Raw genomic sequence first — 15,787 nt, forward strand, 5'->3', positions numbered from 1 at the left:
TGGACCAATTGTCCGGCATTCTTGCTGTCCGTACGGACTTCTGCGGGTTTTCGGTGTCATGTCCAGCATTATTGCATTTTGTTTATGGTCCTGGCCTGCTGTTGCATCCCCCGTACTGTTCGTTGTTGTTCTTGTTGTTGTTGCTGGCGACGCACTTAACTGCCTGGCAAATTGAGTGACCACACCGCCCAGTATCCAATGTCCTGTCTCTCCAGTGTCCAATGTCCAGTGTCCAGTGTCCAATGGCCAAAGCTTACCCCCTTACTGCGCCCACCTGCACTTTCCTGCGGATAAGTGTTTGGCTTAATTAACGTATTTACCCCAAAAACAAGAACAACAGTCACAAAGGTGCAACCGAGTCTTGAGGTTCTCAATTAAACTGGTTGCGGTTCCCCAGCAGCAGGTGGGCCGCAATAATGAGTTAATCGAGGGGAAAGAGGCGAATGTGTTTCAAATTTAATTTTCACAGCAAGGACATGTAGTATTTAAAAGGGATTTGGGATTGGGATTTGTGTCAAGGAAATGACCAAACATTATTATTTTAGGCCCCATCAGGAAACGAAACATGATATCCTTTTTTCCCAAGGCTTATTTCTAATTCAAATTGCCGAGGTCTCGGCGGAGGCTGCGCCAAATTGCCGAATGCCTTTTCATAAAGTTAAGAATTCCGCCCCAAGAATAAATGCGGAAATTGCAACAAAAACGAATGCACACAAAAGTGCATTCTCATGTGCTTGGTGCTTGTGTGTGTGTGCGGGTGTGTGGGCCATGAAGTGGCAGAAAATTTGCACTGGCACTTAAGTTATACAACATTCAAAGATGTTCTTTGTCCGCGACAGACAACGGCCATAAATTTTTGCGACCTAGTGCCAAGTCCCTCTCTATAGGTATAAGTATATATATTCGCTGGAATGCCATCGGAGTGGGCGTGGGCCTGGCCTGAGTCCTGGAGACTGCCTGGCGTCGTCTTCAGCAATATTTTTTGGCACATGCTCAACTAATAATTTGCCGTGTGCCAGCACCGAGCAGCGAGAACTTTTTATGCCCTCCCAGCTCTTAGACCCTAGCTCCCAGCTCCGTGCTAGGAATGGGAATTTTGAAACGGTCGGAATGGGCATATTAACTTGCCATAAATCTGGGCCACAATGGATGCACTGGATGCCATCTTAAGTGAATCAAGAGAATGCAATTGAGATTGGAGGTGAATTATATGCCCGAAATCCCGAATCTGCAATGGGGCGGGAAAGCTGGTCAAATATTTTTGGAAGTAATTAGCGGAGAATAAAGAGAGCTGGGAATTTTTATGGAATTTAATATAGGAGTTTATACCTTTTACAATATAATTAGAAAATCTTAAGTAAATGTTTTTCATAAAGAAATGTTTTTTGTAAGTTTTGTCCTAGATTTCTCCCCATAAAATACCTTTGTTGATGGCAGTTCTTAAGTACTTAAAACTTTTTTAAAAGTAAAAGATCACCTGCTATCGCGTAGACAGAAACATTGCGACCCTGAAACTCTTATTCTCATGGGACATGCTCCCCCTAAAGTCTTCATTCCGTTCCATTTGTCATGTGTCCTGGCCACGCCGCCCATTGTATCAGCGAAATTGAATATGCCAATACAACAGGCATTGCTCATTTCCACATTTCCTTCCATAGAGTCTGCTTTTTCCTGCTTTTCCTGATGTCGCTTCCCCTGGAACTCTCCCACTCTCTCCCCTCGTTGAGCCTGCGGTGACTTTTTGTAGCCTACTTTTTGGGGCCAAACGCTGTCTATTGGCATCTGTTTGGCATTGCCGGGCTGCAATTGCATATTGGTTGGATGGCTGGTTACCCTCCGCAGTGTTTGAGCCCGACAAGCCGCAAAACATTTCACTTGCAAATGTAGAAAAGGCTAAACGACAATGCCACCATTGTTGTTTCGTTTGCTGCACTGCAGAATCAATGAAAGCGGCGACACAAAATAAAACCGAAACGAAGCCAAACCAAAAACCCCAGAAAAGAGAAACACCTCCAAAGGATACAAGGCAAAAACTGAAAACAGAATAACTGAAGGGAAGGCGAACCAAAGGAAAGGCGAAGCCAGCCAAGATTTATGGGCCGTTTTGCACGTTCCTCATGTGTGAAAATCATTTGGCGGCAAAGCCCAAAAATTTCCTCAGTGAAAAAGGAAGGGGTCTCGACCTGTTTCTGCTGGAGTTTATTTGAAAATAATGCCGCATTATTTATGGCTCGACTCCGGGCTCAGTTCCAGACTCCGCTCGCCGCTCGCCGCAGCACAAGATGCATTTTCAATTTTTGCATGCCGGCAAATGTTCACAGTTTTGCAGTTTCCAGCAACCGCAGGAAAACAATCAACTCCGCCTGAGATCCTTTGCCTTTGCCAAAGTGTTGCATGCAAATGCACAGCGACGCCGCCAGCGGAAGAAGCAACACTGCAATTGTGGGTGGCTGGGAAAATACGGGGCGGTGCAGCGTGCATTTCCATGGAAATTGAGTGGCCGAGTGTCCTGGCACTGGCGGACTCCTCTTTGGCTTCTAATGAACAAAGTCGGGCAAAGTGGCGAGGATGCTTTGCCAAAAGCACCAAGGAGGTTAATTGCAATAGATGTTTACCCTATTATAGCAGACGTAAGGCAAAGCTAAAGGCAATTTTCGCTTTTTTTTTTCTATTAGTTTCAACTATTTATTATTAATTATAATATTCTGTTTAGTTTGAGATGCATTTTAATAAATATTTATAAACTTGACGGGTATTATAATATTAATCAGAAGCTACTAACGCAGTGAAGGAGTCAGCGTCAGCAGCTGAATCTATTTAGTTATGTTGGCAAGAAAACAATTATACGATCATAGATTTAAACCTGCCTTGTGCTCTACTTAGCTCAGGCTTAAGCAGTCCTTGCTAATTGTATAAACAGAAAGGGAAACAAAGACCAAAGGCCATACACGGTGTATAAGTATCCTCCACCTCGGTCTCTCTCTCTCTCTTCGTGCGGCCTGGCGATTTATAAACAAACGCGCAACACATGCCGCCATATTTCCTTGTCCCTGTTGTCTTTGCTTGTGTGTGTGTGTCGGGATACTCTGTTCCTTTCCCTCTCCCCTGCCGACGTTCCTCCATTGGGGCTTATTAATGTCCTCACCCGCAACCAATAGACAAAAGGACACCAACAGCTGGCTGCGTTTGAATGAGAATTGTGGCATTGTTGTTGGCCGTAGCTTAGCTGCGATTTCATTTCCGCTCCTATATCGTGTGCGTGAGTGCGTGTCTGTAGTATATATATGCACTGAAACAAAATTAATGTACAGCTGATATTTGTTGATAGTGATATATTTATGACTTAAAAGTTTATAACTTATCTTGGCCAGAGAAATATTATTTGAAAAGAAATTATTGCTGTCCAACATCAAAGGAAAATATTTCATTTAATCCTTATCTTAATGGCTTTTTTAATAATCCTATAATAAAAACGGAAGTCCTGGCAAAATGAAATATATTATTAAGAGTTTATGACTTCTAAAAGTATATTGAAAATATAAAAACTAATTTATTACCCTTCTGACAACGATAAACTCCATTGAATCTTCTCTCCATTCAATTGTTTTCAGTGCACTTACATGTGAGTATGTGTGGACAGGCAGCAGGTGTTTATGTTTGTGCCTTTTAATTAAAAGCAATTTACAATTTTCTTTCATTTGCCTGGGAACAGAACAGCGCAGGGCACAAATCGAGCGGGGAATCCTTCGGGCCTAATAAACCAATTGCCAGCTGGCATCGAGGGGCTTGGTAAAAGGATGGCCGGCCATGAAGGGGACGTTGAAATGGGAACCGCTCTCTCTCTCTATCATTTTGTATGCTAAATGTCTGTCTACTTGGCCCTGATGAATGCGTTGCAATTAGTGGTCTGAGATTGCACATTTGGCATGCTAAATTGTTGATTGGTTGCCTATAACTAACTTGGGAGATATGGCAAAGGCATTTTGCGGTTGCCGCCATGTAACTGCCCCGGTGGTTAATGATGGACTGTTACCAATAATGCGGAAATGAAGAGTGTACGGCTACGGTGGTGGCTGAAAATGAACTACCATAGCTGCAGATTGGAAATTGTGGTTTTGGTGGTCACTAGCTTGATGAATCCGAAAAAGAAAGAAAGAAAGAAGTTAAGTGCTGCTCCAGAGGGTAAAGTAGTTCAAGATGTGACCAGGACAGAGCTGAAACAGTTGGAAATTAAAGATACTACTAGGAAAAATGTAATGAAATTAGCAGCATAAAAATTTTAGTTTCAGTTTTCACTGTTCGCTTCAAACTTTGTCATATTGTTTTTAAATTTAAAGAGCATTCAAGCCCTAATTTATGTAAAAATCTCTTTAATTTATTAGTACTACTAATTATAAAAAATCTATATTACTATTTGTAATGAACTTACTAATACTGCAATCATGATTTTAACAATTATAAATTATTATTCTTGCCATAAGGTTGCTGATTCACATTGGTTTCCTTTTGAAATCAAAATTATCGAAAGCGAGCAAAAGCCAAGGTTTAATCAATGGCTTAACCCCACCGCATAATCCTGGCAATGTCGAGTCAAGGATATCGTTAGTAAGAAGGACCTGCTCTATCTTGCCTTGTCCCGCTCTAGGTCCTTCGGCAGTTCGCTATTTGCCGTTCACCTTTCTAGAAATCTCTCGTCCTGACTGTGATTTTATGTGCTGTTTTCGGTTTCGGTATCCGCAAATTTATTTGCCTGCAGTGCAGAAGAGCGTAGTAAACTTTTCTCGCCAGCTAACCCGGGCTCTAGCCCCTCGCTCTCCTTCGTCCTTTAGCTCGTTTAGCACCAAGCACACACACACACACACACAAGCTCACAAAGCACACAGAAAGAAGGGAAAACTCATGGACACACATACACATAGTGGAAGCATTTATGCGACGTGCAACAAATTTTAATGCGTTTTCTCGCCAAAACGTTAAAAAATGTGGGCACAACTTGGAATGCCAACAACAAAAGTAACTGCCATTTGCAGTGTGTGTGTGTGAGAGCATGCGAGTGTGTGTGTGTTAAAGGGGATTTACAAGGGGGTAAGGGGGATCCACACCCCTTCGAGTTCAACTGGCAACTGTTGCCCCAAAGAAGAAAAGATCCAACAAAAGCGTCACGTACTTGGCAAATCGCACATTTTCTATAACTTCTCCGCTGTGCCCGGGTATATACGAGCGTATGGGTGTGTGTGTATGCGTGTGTATGTCTGTTAAGGTCGTGTCAAAAATATAACTCATATGGCAATGCCAGAACCCAAAATCCCCCCAACCCAGACCAGGCAACCCACGATTTCCGACCGGCAAGCTGTTACCTCTTTTCGGGCCTTTCTTCTCCTCTGATGATAACAGCATTTACAGCCCCGAAAAATTTGATTACAAATGTCAACACTTTTTTCTCGGTTTCTGGTTGTGCGGTTAGCTGTTGTTGGTGTGTATCGTTCCGCGTTTCCAGCTGCTTTTTCCACTTTGCTGGCCAGAGATTGAGGGAAAATCCCAGGCCCCGCCCGCGGGCACTTCATCAGTGAAATTTCCTTAGCTCCCTGTGGATTGCAGTTTTCAATTCGTTACGCAAGACGCGAGCGCATTTAGTTTATGTAATGCGAATAAGCTGTCGACTGCAAAATAGGCAAATTGAAGAGGGAAAATAGTAAGTAAACAGGAGCTGGGTTTTGCGACTGTTAAATACGCTGATTGTTGGGGTTTAAATAAGACAGAAGGGTGGGATTTCTGTGTGTTAATTGAGGTATTAAATATATATTAATTATTTATTATGTTAGATAGTTTGATCATTTTTATATTTAATTGAAATTATCTATACACCCTAAAGAAATGCTAATAGAACAGGGCACTTCTCTCGAATAGAGCGAGTGAAGAATACAAAATAAAAAAGGACCCAGCAGCCAGGACATCCACACACATACTGAGTCACTGAAAAACAGAGAGCGAGAAAGCGGGATGACGATTCTACAAACTCACCGACTACAATTGCATAACAAACAGTTGGCTGTTGTAACGACAAATATGCGACGCATGCAAATGACTGACTTACAGTCTGAAAGAGAGGGCATCAGAGGAGGGAGTAGAAAGGAGATAGAGAGGCAGTTTATGGGGTTAATGGAACTATTAGTATTTACCTTTATATATATATTTTTTATTTTAAATCTCCCGACTAGTTATAAATTTGGATTTTATAAACAAGGTAAAGTTACTCTAAATATAAATCAGTCTTTACACAATATTTCCTTAAAACTTTTTATAATAATAGTACTTTTAATATTTTTATAAAATAAAACCCCACCTAAGCCCCTCAAAAATCACAATATTTAGACCCGCATAAACCCTTTTAGAACGCCATATCTTCCGCTGAAAAAGCAGAAGCAGCAGCAACAACGGTAGCCACATTGCCCTCCATTTGCCGTCGCCGCATTCCGATAAAATGCAAATCCGGGATTACTTTGTCGTTTTGCTTTCGAGAGCTGACTGTCGCTCGCTCGTTCGTCCTTCTGCCTCGATCCCCGCGAACCAACCTCATGAGAGGAGTAGAGTCGTAGTTGTAGTCGTAGCCGCTTCCCTGGAGCAGAACACTATCCCCCAAACGCCAGCACGCGGCAGTGGCATCGCATTCGTATGCAATTCGTTTTGCCACAATTGATCCTTTTCATGTCGCTAGGATATAAGTACATATGCGAAATTGCATATCTTTGTCGTCGCTGCTCCTTTTGGCTCCCATAGCTTTTCTGCTCCTCTGCCCAGCTCTGTTGTTATTATAAAAATGCGAACATGTCGCTGATGTTGCTGTTGTTGCTGGAAGCACTCAGAGAATATCGAGTGTAGAAAGATGACTAGAATAAGAATATACCATTTTTTTGAAATTAAGCAGCGGTATATTATTTAATTTTTGTAAGAAATCCTAGAACAACTCACAGATCCTTTCTCTCTGTGCCTTGTTGCTACTGCTGCTGCTGCTCGAAGGACTCCTCCAGGGATCGCGTGTGCAACGTCGTGGCGTATTTGCCTTGTTTTCCGTTGCCTTTTTTTTTAGCTTTTCTCTTATTTCTTATTTTGGCCGGGTTTGGTTTGCCTCTCGTTTGCATTGTTTGGCCCAAATATTAAAATGCTTGACTTACAAATTTAATGGAGCAATAATGGCTGTGCATGCCGCCTCCAGGGCCACGCCCATGTGTGTGTGCACAACCAGACGAGGTCATAGCCCGGGGCTACAGAGATACACCCAGATACGTATACGTACATAGATGAAGAGGGGTGGGCCCTCTAGAGGGTGCAGCGCACTCTTGACACGACCGCAAGCAAAAGTTGATTTTATATTTAATAAAGTGACTGCGCTGTCTGGCAGAGAGTTACCCACTCAACCCGAAATTGGCGACCTTGCCAAGTGCCGAGTTAAAAACCAACGACCAAGCCCCAGACTTAACCAGGCTAACACCCATGAAAAAAACATGGCTAAAAAGAAGACTGGCCTTTGAAAGCCGAAGCTTTGGTTGCCCTAAACGAAAGTATGTAGGAATTTTAGATTCGTTTGAAATTTTAAAAAAGACAAAACTTGTAGAAAATGTATTACAAATATTTAAAGAATATTTTAAATTGAATTCTACTATTTAAACACACTTCTAACGAAGTATTTGGAGTTATTTTATTGCAAACTCTCCTCCAAGCTCACAAACACCTTCAGGTTAGGGCATGAAAATGGGACATATTTTGCTTTATGAGACATTAATTTAACATATTTTTCATATAAGCAGGCTGAACGCATGGCTCATTTATAAATCGAATGTCCTGCTGTGCTTTTGCTGCCGCAGGACCTTAACGCAGACTTAACCAGGCTGGCAGGACCCATTCACATGGCCATTTGCCATTGCCCTTGGCCATAAATTTTCCAACTGCTTATGGCCCTTTCCTCCTCCCACAACCCATATCCAGCCCAACCCCCTCCAGCCAGCCATTTCTTCTTTGGGCCAGGCGATTATTGTCATTAGTCTGCCATTATGTGTTGGCCATCAACTTCAGATGCCGTCAATGATGATGACGACAACGACGACGATGGGCTCCAGTTTAGAAGGCGGCGCTGCGGGCGGCTTTCGGGGTGTACAGGGCCATTGATTGTTGAGTTATTGTTCGATACTTTTGGGGCATTCAGAGAGCGAGAGAGAGGTCAATGGAAATTCGGAAGTCAACTGCAACGGCAGCAAAGTGTGTAAAGTGAACCCAAATGTGGGGCCTAAAAGCGAGCGCTCTATTCACTTAATGTGCCAGCGTTTTGGGGCTTCAAAGGCCCTCGGTGATCCATCTCCATTCAAAGCTGTGATGGATGTGTGTAGTTAAAGCTAACTTATTGTTCTCAAAATAATTAGGTTCTTGGGTGTACAAATTCAGCAGTTAATGTTGAAGTTTAAAGAATAAAATTAGACAATAAATTTCAATGTTTTAAATATATAAATAAATCTAGATACAGATTAGATTTGTGTTGTAATCTATTAAATATATTTTTTTATTCTCCCTTCTCATATTACCCCAGAGAATTCTTAATACACAAACCAACCGCAAGTCCTTGACAATGTTCTATATGGGTTGTGTGTCACATGAGCTTAATGATTAATGTGGTAATTCAATTTTACCGCATTTTCATAGCCACTGCCACTAAATCCTTCCATAAATGCCTCAGACACCGGCCCCTCGTCATGAAAATCCGCCTAATGTGCTCTGCAAATAATTGGGCTTTCACGCGGCTCATTGCCAGTTTTTATAATCAATTATCCCCGACTCCCCGAGTCCTGGCTTCCCATCTAAATCGACGAGGCCTGGCAAACATTTGTATGAATTAGCATATGTCAATATTTGTTGAATTGAATTAACGCGCCGACTGCGTGAGTGTGTGTTTTCGTCTCCGACTGACTTACTTTCTTTGGGGGGCAGGGGATGACCCGGGTTTATTGGCGTCGTCTGCTGGTGTCGCCCCCCCCCACGCTGCACCCCCAATTTGTTATCATTAATTAAACGACAAGGCATTGAAATTTATTACACGCGTAGTTGACTTCCCTCCTTCCTCTCCCCGAAGGACTCACACGCCCCGGCACAAAGTTTTACGTACGGGAGGAAAGTTTTGCGACATAAATTGAGGCAATTGTTAAAACTAAAATTCTCGCACAAAATGTACGAAAATTTCCTGCGTCACGACTTGAGTTGAGAATTGTTTTTACCGCAAGAAAAAAGTTTCCAAGAGCTAGGGAAAGCCTCGTGCGAGTGTGTGTGTGTGCGAGTGTGCGTACTCATGCGTGATTCCCACAATCAAAAACTTAACTATCTCACCATAATTGCGTGCACTTGTCTGTTGTTGGTGTATTTAATGAAATTTTATTCGCAGCCCTCCCTCCCTCCTTAGGCCACCCCACTATACCTCCATTCCACTTCTCCTTTGCTCCCTGAGCAATTCCCAGAGCAACTTTTGTGTACACACGCACATAGGGATTTCCATACGTTGTTGCCATGACTTCCACTGCGACTCCAAACTCCTCCAGTTCTGATTCTGTGACTCCAACTCTGACTCTCGGGGCACTCGGTTTCCTGTTGCTGCTGGGGCTGAAAGCGGTGTGTCGACGTGGCTCCAGGATAGGTAACCACAACACTTGGAGAAACTATTTCCCTTTACACGGAAAGTAAGTTTTTTAAAGCTGTGATTAGTACCTAATTTAAAAAGGATTATTCATTGATTTGCTAAGCAGTACAGCTGGGAAAAAGCTCTAGGTAATATTGTATCTATAGCATTAATTATTAAGATTACATTTACAACACGAAATTAGTTACTTAGTTCTATATTATTCGTTAACCCTGTTTTTCCTCTGCACAAAGGTGAAAGGGATCAGGTGTGGCTCTAAAAGGCAGGCAGTTAAACTTTTTGCCGCTCAATTAATAAAATAACCCGAGAGGAAGCTGCTAATTGTGTACGCAGTCGTACGTGCACGTGTATTCGACTGTGAAAAATAGCAGAACGAAAACAATTTCAACTTATTTTTGTGGGGCCCTTCCCAACTATAAAAGAAGGGACAACGACGACGTCGACGAGGACGGGCCATCTGCTCCAAGTGCAGGCCGAAACAGTTTATCGCGTTTACTGTCAAATAATGAAATTGCTGCCGCTGATTTATTTTGTTGACAACGCAGCTGTTGCCTTTTATTTTCAATTTTGATTGCCACATGACACGTCCCTAAACGAGAGTCGAGGCTGGATCCTTTCGACCACTTTGGCCATCCGCATCCACATCCACATCCATCTAGCCATCTATCCATCTATCCACTTGGCCACAGCCCACAAACAATGCGATAACAACAAATCAATTCAACGCAAGCTGCCTCAACTAATAAAAAACGATTCACTTTTGGGCCGGGGATAAGAGGAAAATAAAGCCCCAACTCTCGGCTAGTTTAGTCGAATGTATCACAGATATATTCTTCACGAAGTTGAACAACAACGAAAGACAAGCATTGATATTACATTCGGGGTTTGGACTTTGGCATACCATTTAGGTTTTCTTCTCACAGATTTTTTAAATAAAAATACATTTAGATTGTTAATTATTTAAAAACTTAAACCACATAATTTTCATACAAATAATTGTACAATTTTGAACAGGAAATGGGGTAATATATAACAAAAACTCTTGATTCTTTCTATTTATATTAATAATAATAACATTTTAACGAAAACTAAATTATATCATAAGTACTTTTTAATATCTTTTTAATTAACTTAATTAAAATTAAATTAATTAATCTTAAAAATTACTAATTATTCTACTTGTAGTAAATTGTTTTATATTTTATAATATCCTAAACTTATTAACAAATAGAAAATTCCCTTAAAACTATTCTTATACTAGGTATAACAAGAGAAAGACATTTTTTCCTGAAAAAATATTGTCATTGAAAACAAATAAAGTTGTGGATGCTTTCATAAAGGGCGGCAGTCGTAGAAAAAAAAATGCGAAGCACTGAGGGACACCAAACGCCCCAAAAACATGAGGCGTGGAGAGGGGGCGTGGTCAGAAGGAATAACTGTAGGAGCAATAAGAGAAAAGAATGTTCCGGCAAGTATTTTATAGTCCACATTGCCAGGCATTTGATTTGATTTCGATTTATGGCCGTCTCATCTCGTTCACGTTCCTGGTTTTGTTGTCCCGCTTGTCCCGTGGACGTGATGGGCGTTCCGGTGGGCGTGGAGGCAAGGGACATCCCCCTGTGGCAGAGGGAGGGCTACAGGCCAACTGGGCGACAGGGTCGACAAATGCAATTAACGCTGCGCGAACTAATAAACTGTTCGCCTCGAGTCAACTCTGCCTTTGTTGTCTATCAATTTTAATTATGTTCGGGTTAATGAATTTTATTGCATCTCCGTGCAATCCCTCATCCTTTGTCCTTGCGATTTTTCCATTTTATTATGATGGGTTTTCATTAATGTGGAATGGGAAAAATGAAGGGATATTCAGCCTTTTGTATAAATTGTTTAACTGCAAAGGATACAACATTTTATGGGAGATAGGAATAAATGTATTTATTTATTAGCATTTCAATAAATTGAAATATTAATATTCAATTTAAGATTTATTATAACAAGAAAGAAAGCTAACTTTGGCCAGCCAAAGTTTGTATACCCTTGCAGGTGACAATTAAAATATATCATAACTAAGCCAAAAATGCATTAATTTCGATTCGGAAAACAGTTTTGTTTTAGTTTTTATTAATTTAAAAAAACTGCATACCAAATTTAAAATTTTAAGATATCAAAATATTTGGCCATTTTTGCTAATTTTAATGTATTATCAAATTTCGCAAAAATGGCCAAAAAATCGATTTCTTCCTGACATATCTAGAAAGATTCCCCTGTTGATGCTGATCAAGGATATATATACTTTATAGGGTCGGAAACGTCTCCTTCACTGCGTTGCAAACTTCTGACTGAAATTATAATACCCTGCAAGGGTATAAAAATATTAAATAATAATAATAAAAATATTGTTAAATTGATGCTGGCGACAAAATATCACCTCAATTAAATTACGCATTTCATTTTAATAAGCTGTGGCAAGTTGAAAACCCATCCTTGCCTCGCTTAAAATCCTTTAAACTGCCTTTTTAATTTTTCCTTTTATTACACAAGCGCACAAAAAAAGGCAACAAAATGGAGTAAAATATTATTACTGAATGATTGTTGGTGATTCGGGAAAATGTTATTAAAACCTGAAAACCTGAAGATTTCTTCACGTAGATAATTTCGTATATAAATTTGCATTTAAATGCGTATTAAATCGCACAGAAAATTCCAGCACAGATATATAGTCTGGGAGCGAAAGAGGATGGTTACGTATGTACGTGTGTTGGGTAAAAGATTAAACGCATGCTTTGCTCTGCATAATTGTTGCATAATGAACTGAAGGATATGAAGGATATGCTGGCCATGCACACTCACACACACACACGGATGCCTGAGTGGATATTTATATGCTTTTCGAAGCTGACCAGAGGAGGAGCGGCAGCAGAAAGTAGCGACGGATCCAAAGGCACGAGTGGATCAGTGGCAAAAAGGGCAGTAAACAAAAATCCCCCAGCGACGTTAATTAAATTGCATTGCATATGCAAGTTGGCTGCTTTTTAATTGGATCGGATTTAAGAATAATGCCCAAAGTCATCAGAGGCATGCTCCCCGCTCCCCGCTTCACGCCCTACGCTTCACCCTTGGGAATCTGCCACGCATTATGCACCTCCATCGCTCCATCCAACGAATCCTCCTGCTCCTTGCCACCCCTCACCTCCGGCATTAAGTTCATGAGCAAAGTTTTTCCTCTGGAGCCAGAGACAATGGCCGGGCAATGCGTTGCGATGGCAAAAGTTAACTTCGTCTTGGCTGTGAAAAAGAGGAAATATATGTATTTCTATATTCAGCTACTTGTGCGGACTAGAAGATACCCATTCTCTGGACTGGTAAACATTTAAGGGAAGTTTAAGACTGACAAATGAAAGTATAATTTGATAAATAAAGGAGGTTGGTTATTAGGATCTTTTAAAATAAATAACAAATAAAGCAAAGGATCTGTTTAAACCAAAAATCAGCTAAAAATATTATAACTTACTATTATAATACCCCAACTAACAGGTACAAAAATAATGTAACAGAGCCCCCGATCCCCCAATATAGAGCTAAAGTAAGGAAACTTTTTTGGTTAGCTTCATCAGTGCGCCGCTGAGAGTTTACCACTGGGATCTTTGGATCAGCAACTCGCTCTAACAAACCAATAATAATTTCCGGCAGGCGAGCGTCTCCTTCAGCAGCTGCAGCTGCATCTTGGGAATAGTCAAGGATATACTATAATGCTGTGGTGGAGGAGTAAGAGGAGCTGCAGGAAGCACCGGCGTCAGCGGAAGCTCGTCTGATAGTGAGACAAACAAATTGAATTGGCTCCCAGCTTTGACTTGGCTCTCTGCCTCTTGGCCTAATGTGGTTATGTAAGCAGCCAGTGGAAATCTGGCTGCCTGTGGATATTGCAAATGTAAATATTATTGGGGCCAGTGATAGCCGACGACTCTTGCTGGGGACTCCCCGAAAATCAATCGATGCTCAGACCACAGGAGCTACAATTATTATTTATTTATTAAAATATATATATATACAAATGTATATATGTATAATGTGCAATTAAATGTATAGACGGAAATGTTAATTTTATTATGGGCACGATGTGTTTGCTTTGAGCACACGGAGTGTATATTGAAATGTTTCAGGCACAAATGCAGTCAGTAAAATAGGTTCTCCGAAATGTTTAATAATAAATAGATATCACTGGGAACATCGTTTAAATGTTAAACCTTTTATAGAGTTACTTTTAAAGTCTAACAAATATAAGATACTTATTTAACTTATCAAAAATTCTTATATATCACAACTAAAAGTATTATTTAGTACATAAAAATCATTGCCGGATAATATAGTTTTTAAGCCACCAAGAAAAACTTTTAAACACTTTCAATAAAACTGCACAACTATTCTAATGGCCCCCAGCGTACAACGTTGCCTACTCATTTACGTGGGGAAAGGATTAACGCGCGGCTTAAATCGCAGTCAATTTACTGCCCGCGGCCTAGGCAGCAAATTTGCATTTTCAACTTGTAAACAAATCGAAAAGCAATTAAATTATTTAAATAAAAACAACATCGGCGACCGCAGCAGGCCGAACAATAAGCGTGGCTTGCTGCAAGCATAATGAAAACTCTGAATTAATAATTGCGCATTCGCCGTGTTTAACAATGGCGTGTGTGTGCGGGTGTCCCGTGGGCTGGTGCGGGGATTTAACGTAGGTTGAGCCCCGGAGTTCACAGAGGAGGTCCTGCAGTAGACCGCCTGCTGCATTATATATGCTAATTTGCGGCTAATCCAATAACCACTGGGAAACAGGAACCCGACAGGACACACACGTCAATAACACTCATACGCCCAGTTGGCCAAGCCGATGATGAGTGACAGAAGGTGAGCGGGAAGGGGGCGGCCTGTGGAGACTGCAGGCTCTCGACAGGATATTAAGGAATCCAGGCACGCACATGCCAGAGCGGCAGCAGCACCGAGTTGGACATCCATAATCCTTATCAATTGTATTACTTCCGGTCAATACTAACCACTGACATATCCTATTAATTTCATAAGCAATTGAGTGCAAAACTGTAAAGCGGATGGAACGAGGCGAGGCAGAGAGTCTGGCTGCCATGGCTGCCATTTGTACGTGACTCTTTTTGATACGAATGAGCGCACTTACAGGACACAAGGACCAGGGCTTCAAGTCTTTCCTTTTCGTTTCCTTCTTCGTCTTGCCTCGTTCAGCTTTCAAATCGAAAAATACTCACATTGTTCACGTGCCAGTTGCTGGTCGTGGATCCTGGGTTCCAACCACTCCTGGCCCCCTGATTGTACATTTCGCGAGATTACGGCAAACTCTCATTATTAGAAGAACGGAAGCCCGGAAATGAAGTGCCGCAGTGCCGTCCGTCTCCCTCTTCCCTGTGATGGTATCTCCTGCTCTCTCTCCCCGCCTGTTTTCTTGATTTCTTGTGCTGCCCTCATATCAATAACTAAGCAAATTGTTTGCCCAGCTCTGGCAGCCAGAGGAGGGCACATGCTTTAAATTCCACTCTTTCCTTGCTGCCCAGTTCCAGTCCCAGTCCCAGTCCCAGTCCCAGTCCCAGTCCCAGCGCCAGGATACTGGATTCCCTGGCAACCTCTGGCATTGGACATGCTGCTAATGTTATTTTAGGAGAACTTTTTTAATCTGCCCCTGCTGCTCCTGCTGCCGCCTTTGCTGCTGCTGACAGAACCAATTAAGCGCAACCGAGTACACTGAGAGAAGAGAGATGGGAAAACAGGAAAAGGATTTGATTTCTAAGACAATTCAACTAATTAAACTATTAATAAGTAATTTTAATATAATAAAATCTTAATTTATGATTTTTATGTGAGTTTATCATATAAAATGTAACAATATCTCTTAAAATTCTTTTTAATTAATTTGTTGTACTATATTTTTCTAAATTAAATTTAATTTTATATAACTTTTTATCCTTGTTGTTAATATTATTTAAAAATAATAATAACTAATATTCCTTCGGTATTCAAATTATAATAAAACTAAGTAAATAATCTTAAAGATATATTTTTTAAATAATTATATTCCGATTTCTTAGAAAAAAC

The 15,787-nt window shown here is 41.0% G+C and overlaps 1 protein-coding gene across 1 annotated transcript; it reads right to left on the reverse strand.

Annotated features, from left to right (window-relative positions):
* Positions 1 to 12,776: 12,776 nt before the first annotated feature.
* Positions 12,777 to 15,327, reverse strand: LOC138929676 (uncharacterized). The gene is made up of 3 exons (XM_070289165.1): positions 15,216 to 15,327; positions 14,947 to 15,003; positions 12,777 to 12,958 (listed from the first exon to the last, which is right to left on the reverse strand). The coding sequence occupies exons 1-3, from the start codon at positions 15,325 to 15,327 to the stop codon at positions 12,777 to 12,779; spliced, it is 351 nt and encodes a 116-aa protein (XP_070145266.1).
* Positions 15,328 to 15,787: the final 460 nt, after the last annotated feature.

This window comes from Drosophila kikkawai, chromosome 2L (assembly GCF_030179895.1).
Source record: "Drosophila kikkawai strain 14028-0561.14 chromosome 2L, DkikHiC1v2, whole genome shotgun sequence".
Lineage (NCBI taxonomy): Eukaryota > Metazoa > Arthropoda > Insecta > Diptera > Drosophilidae > Drosophila > Drosophila kikkawai.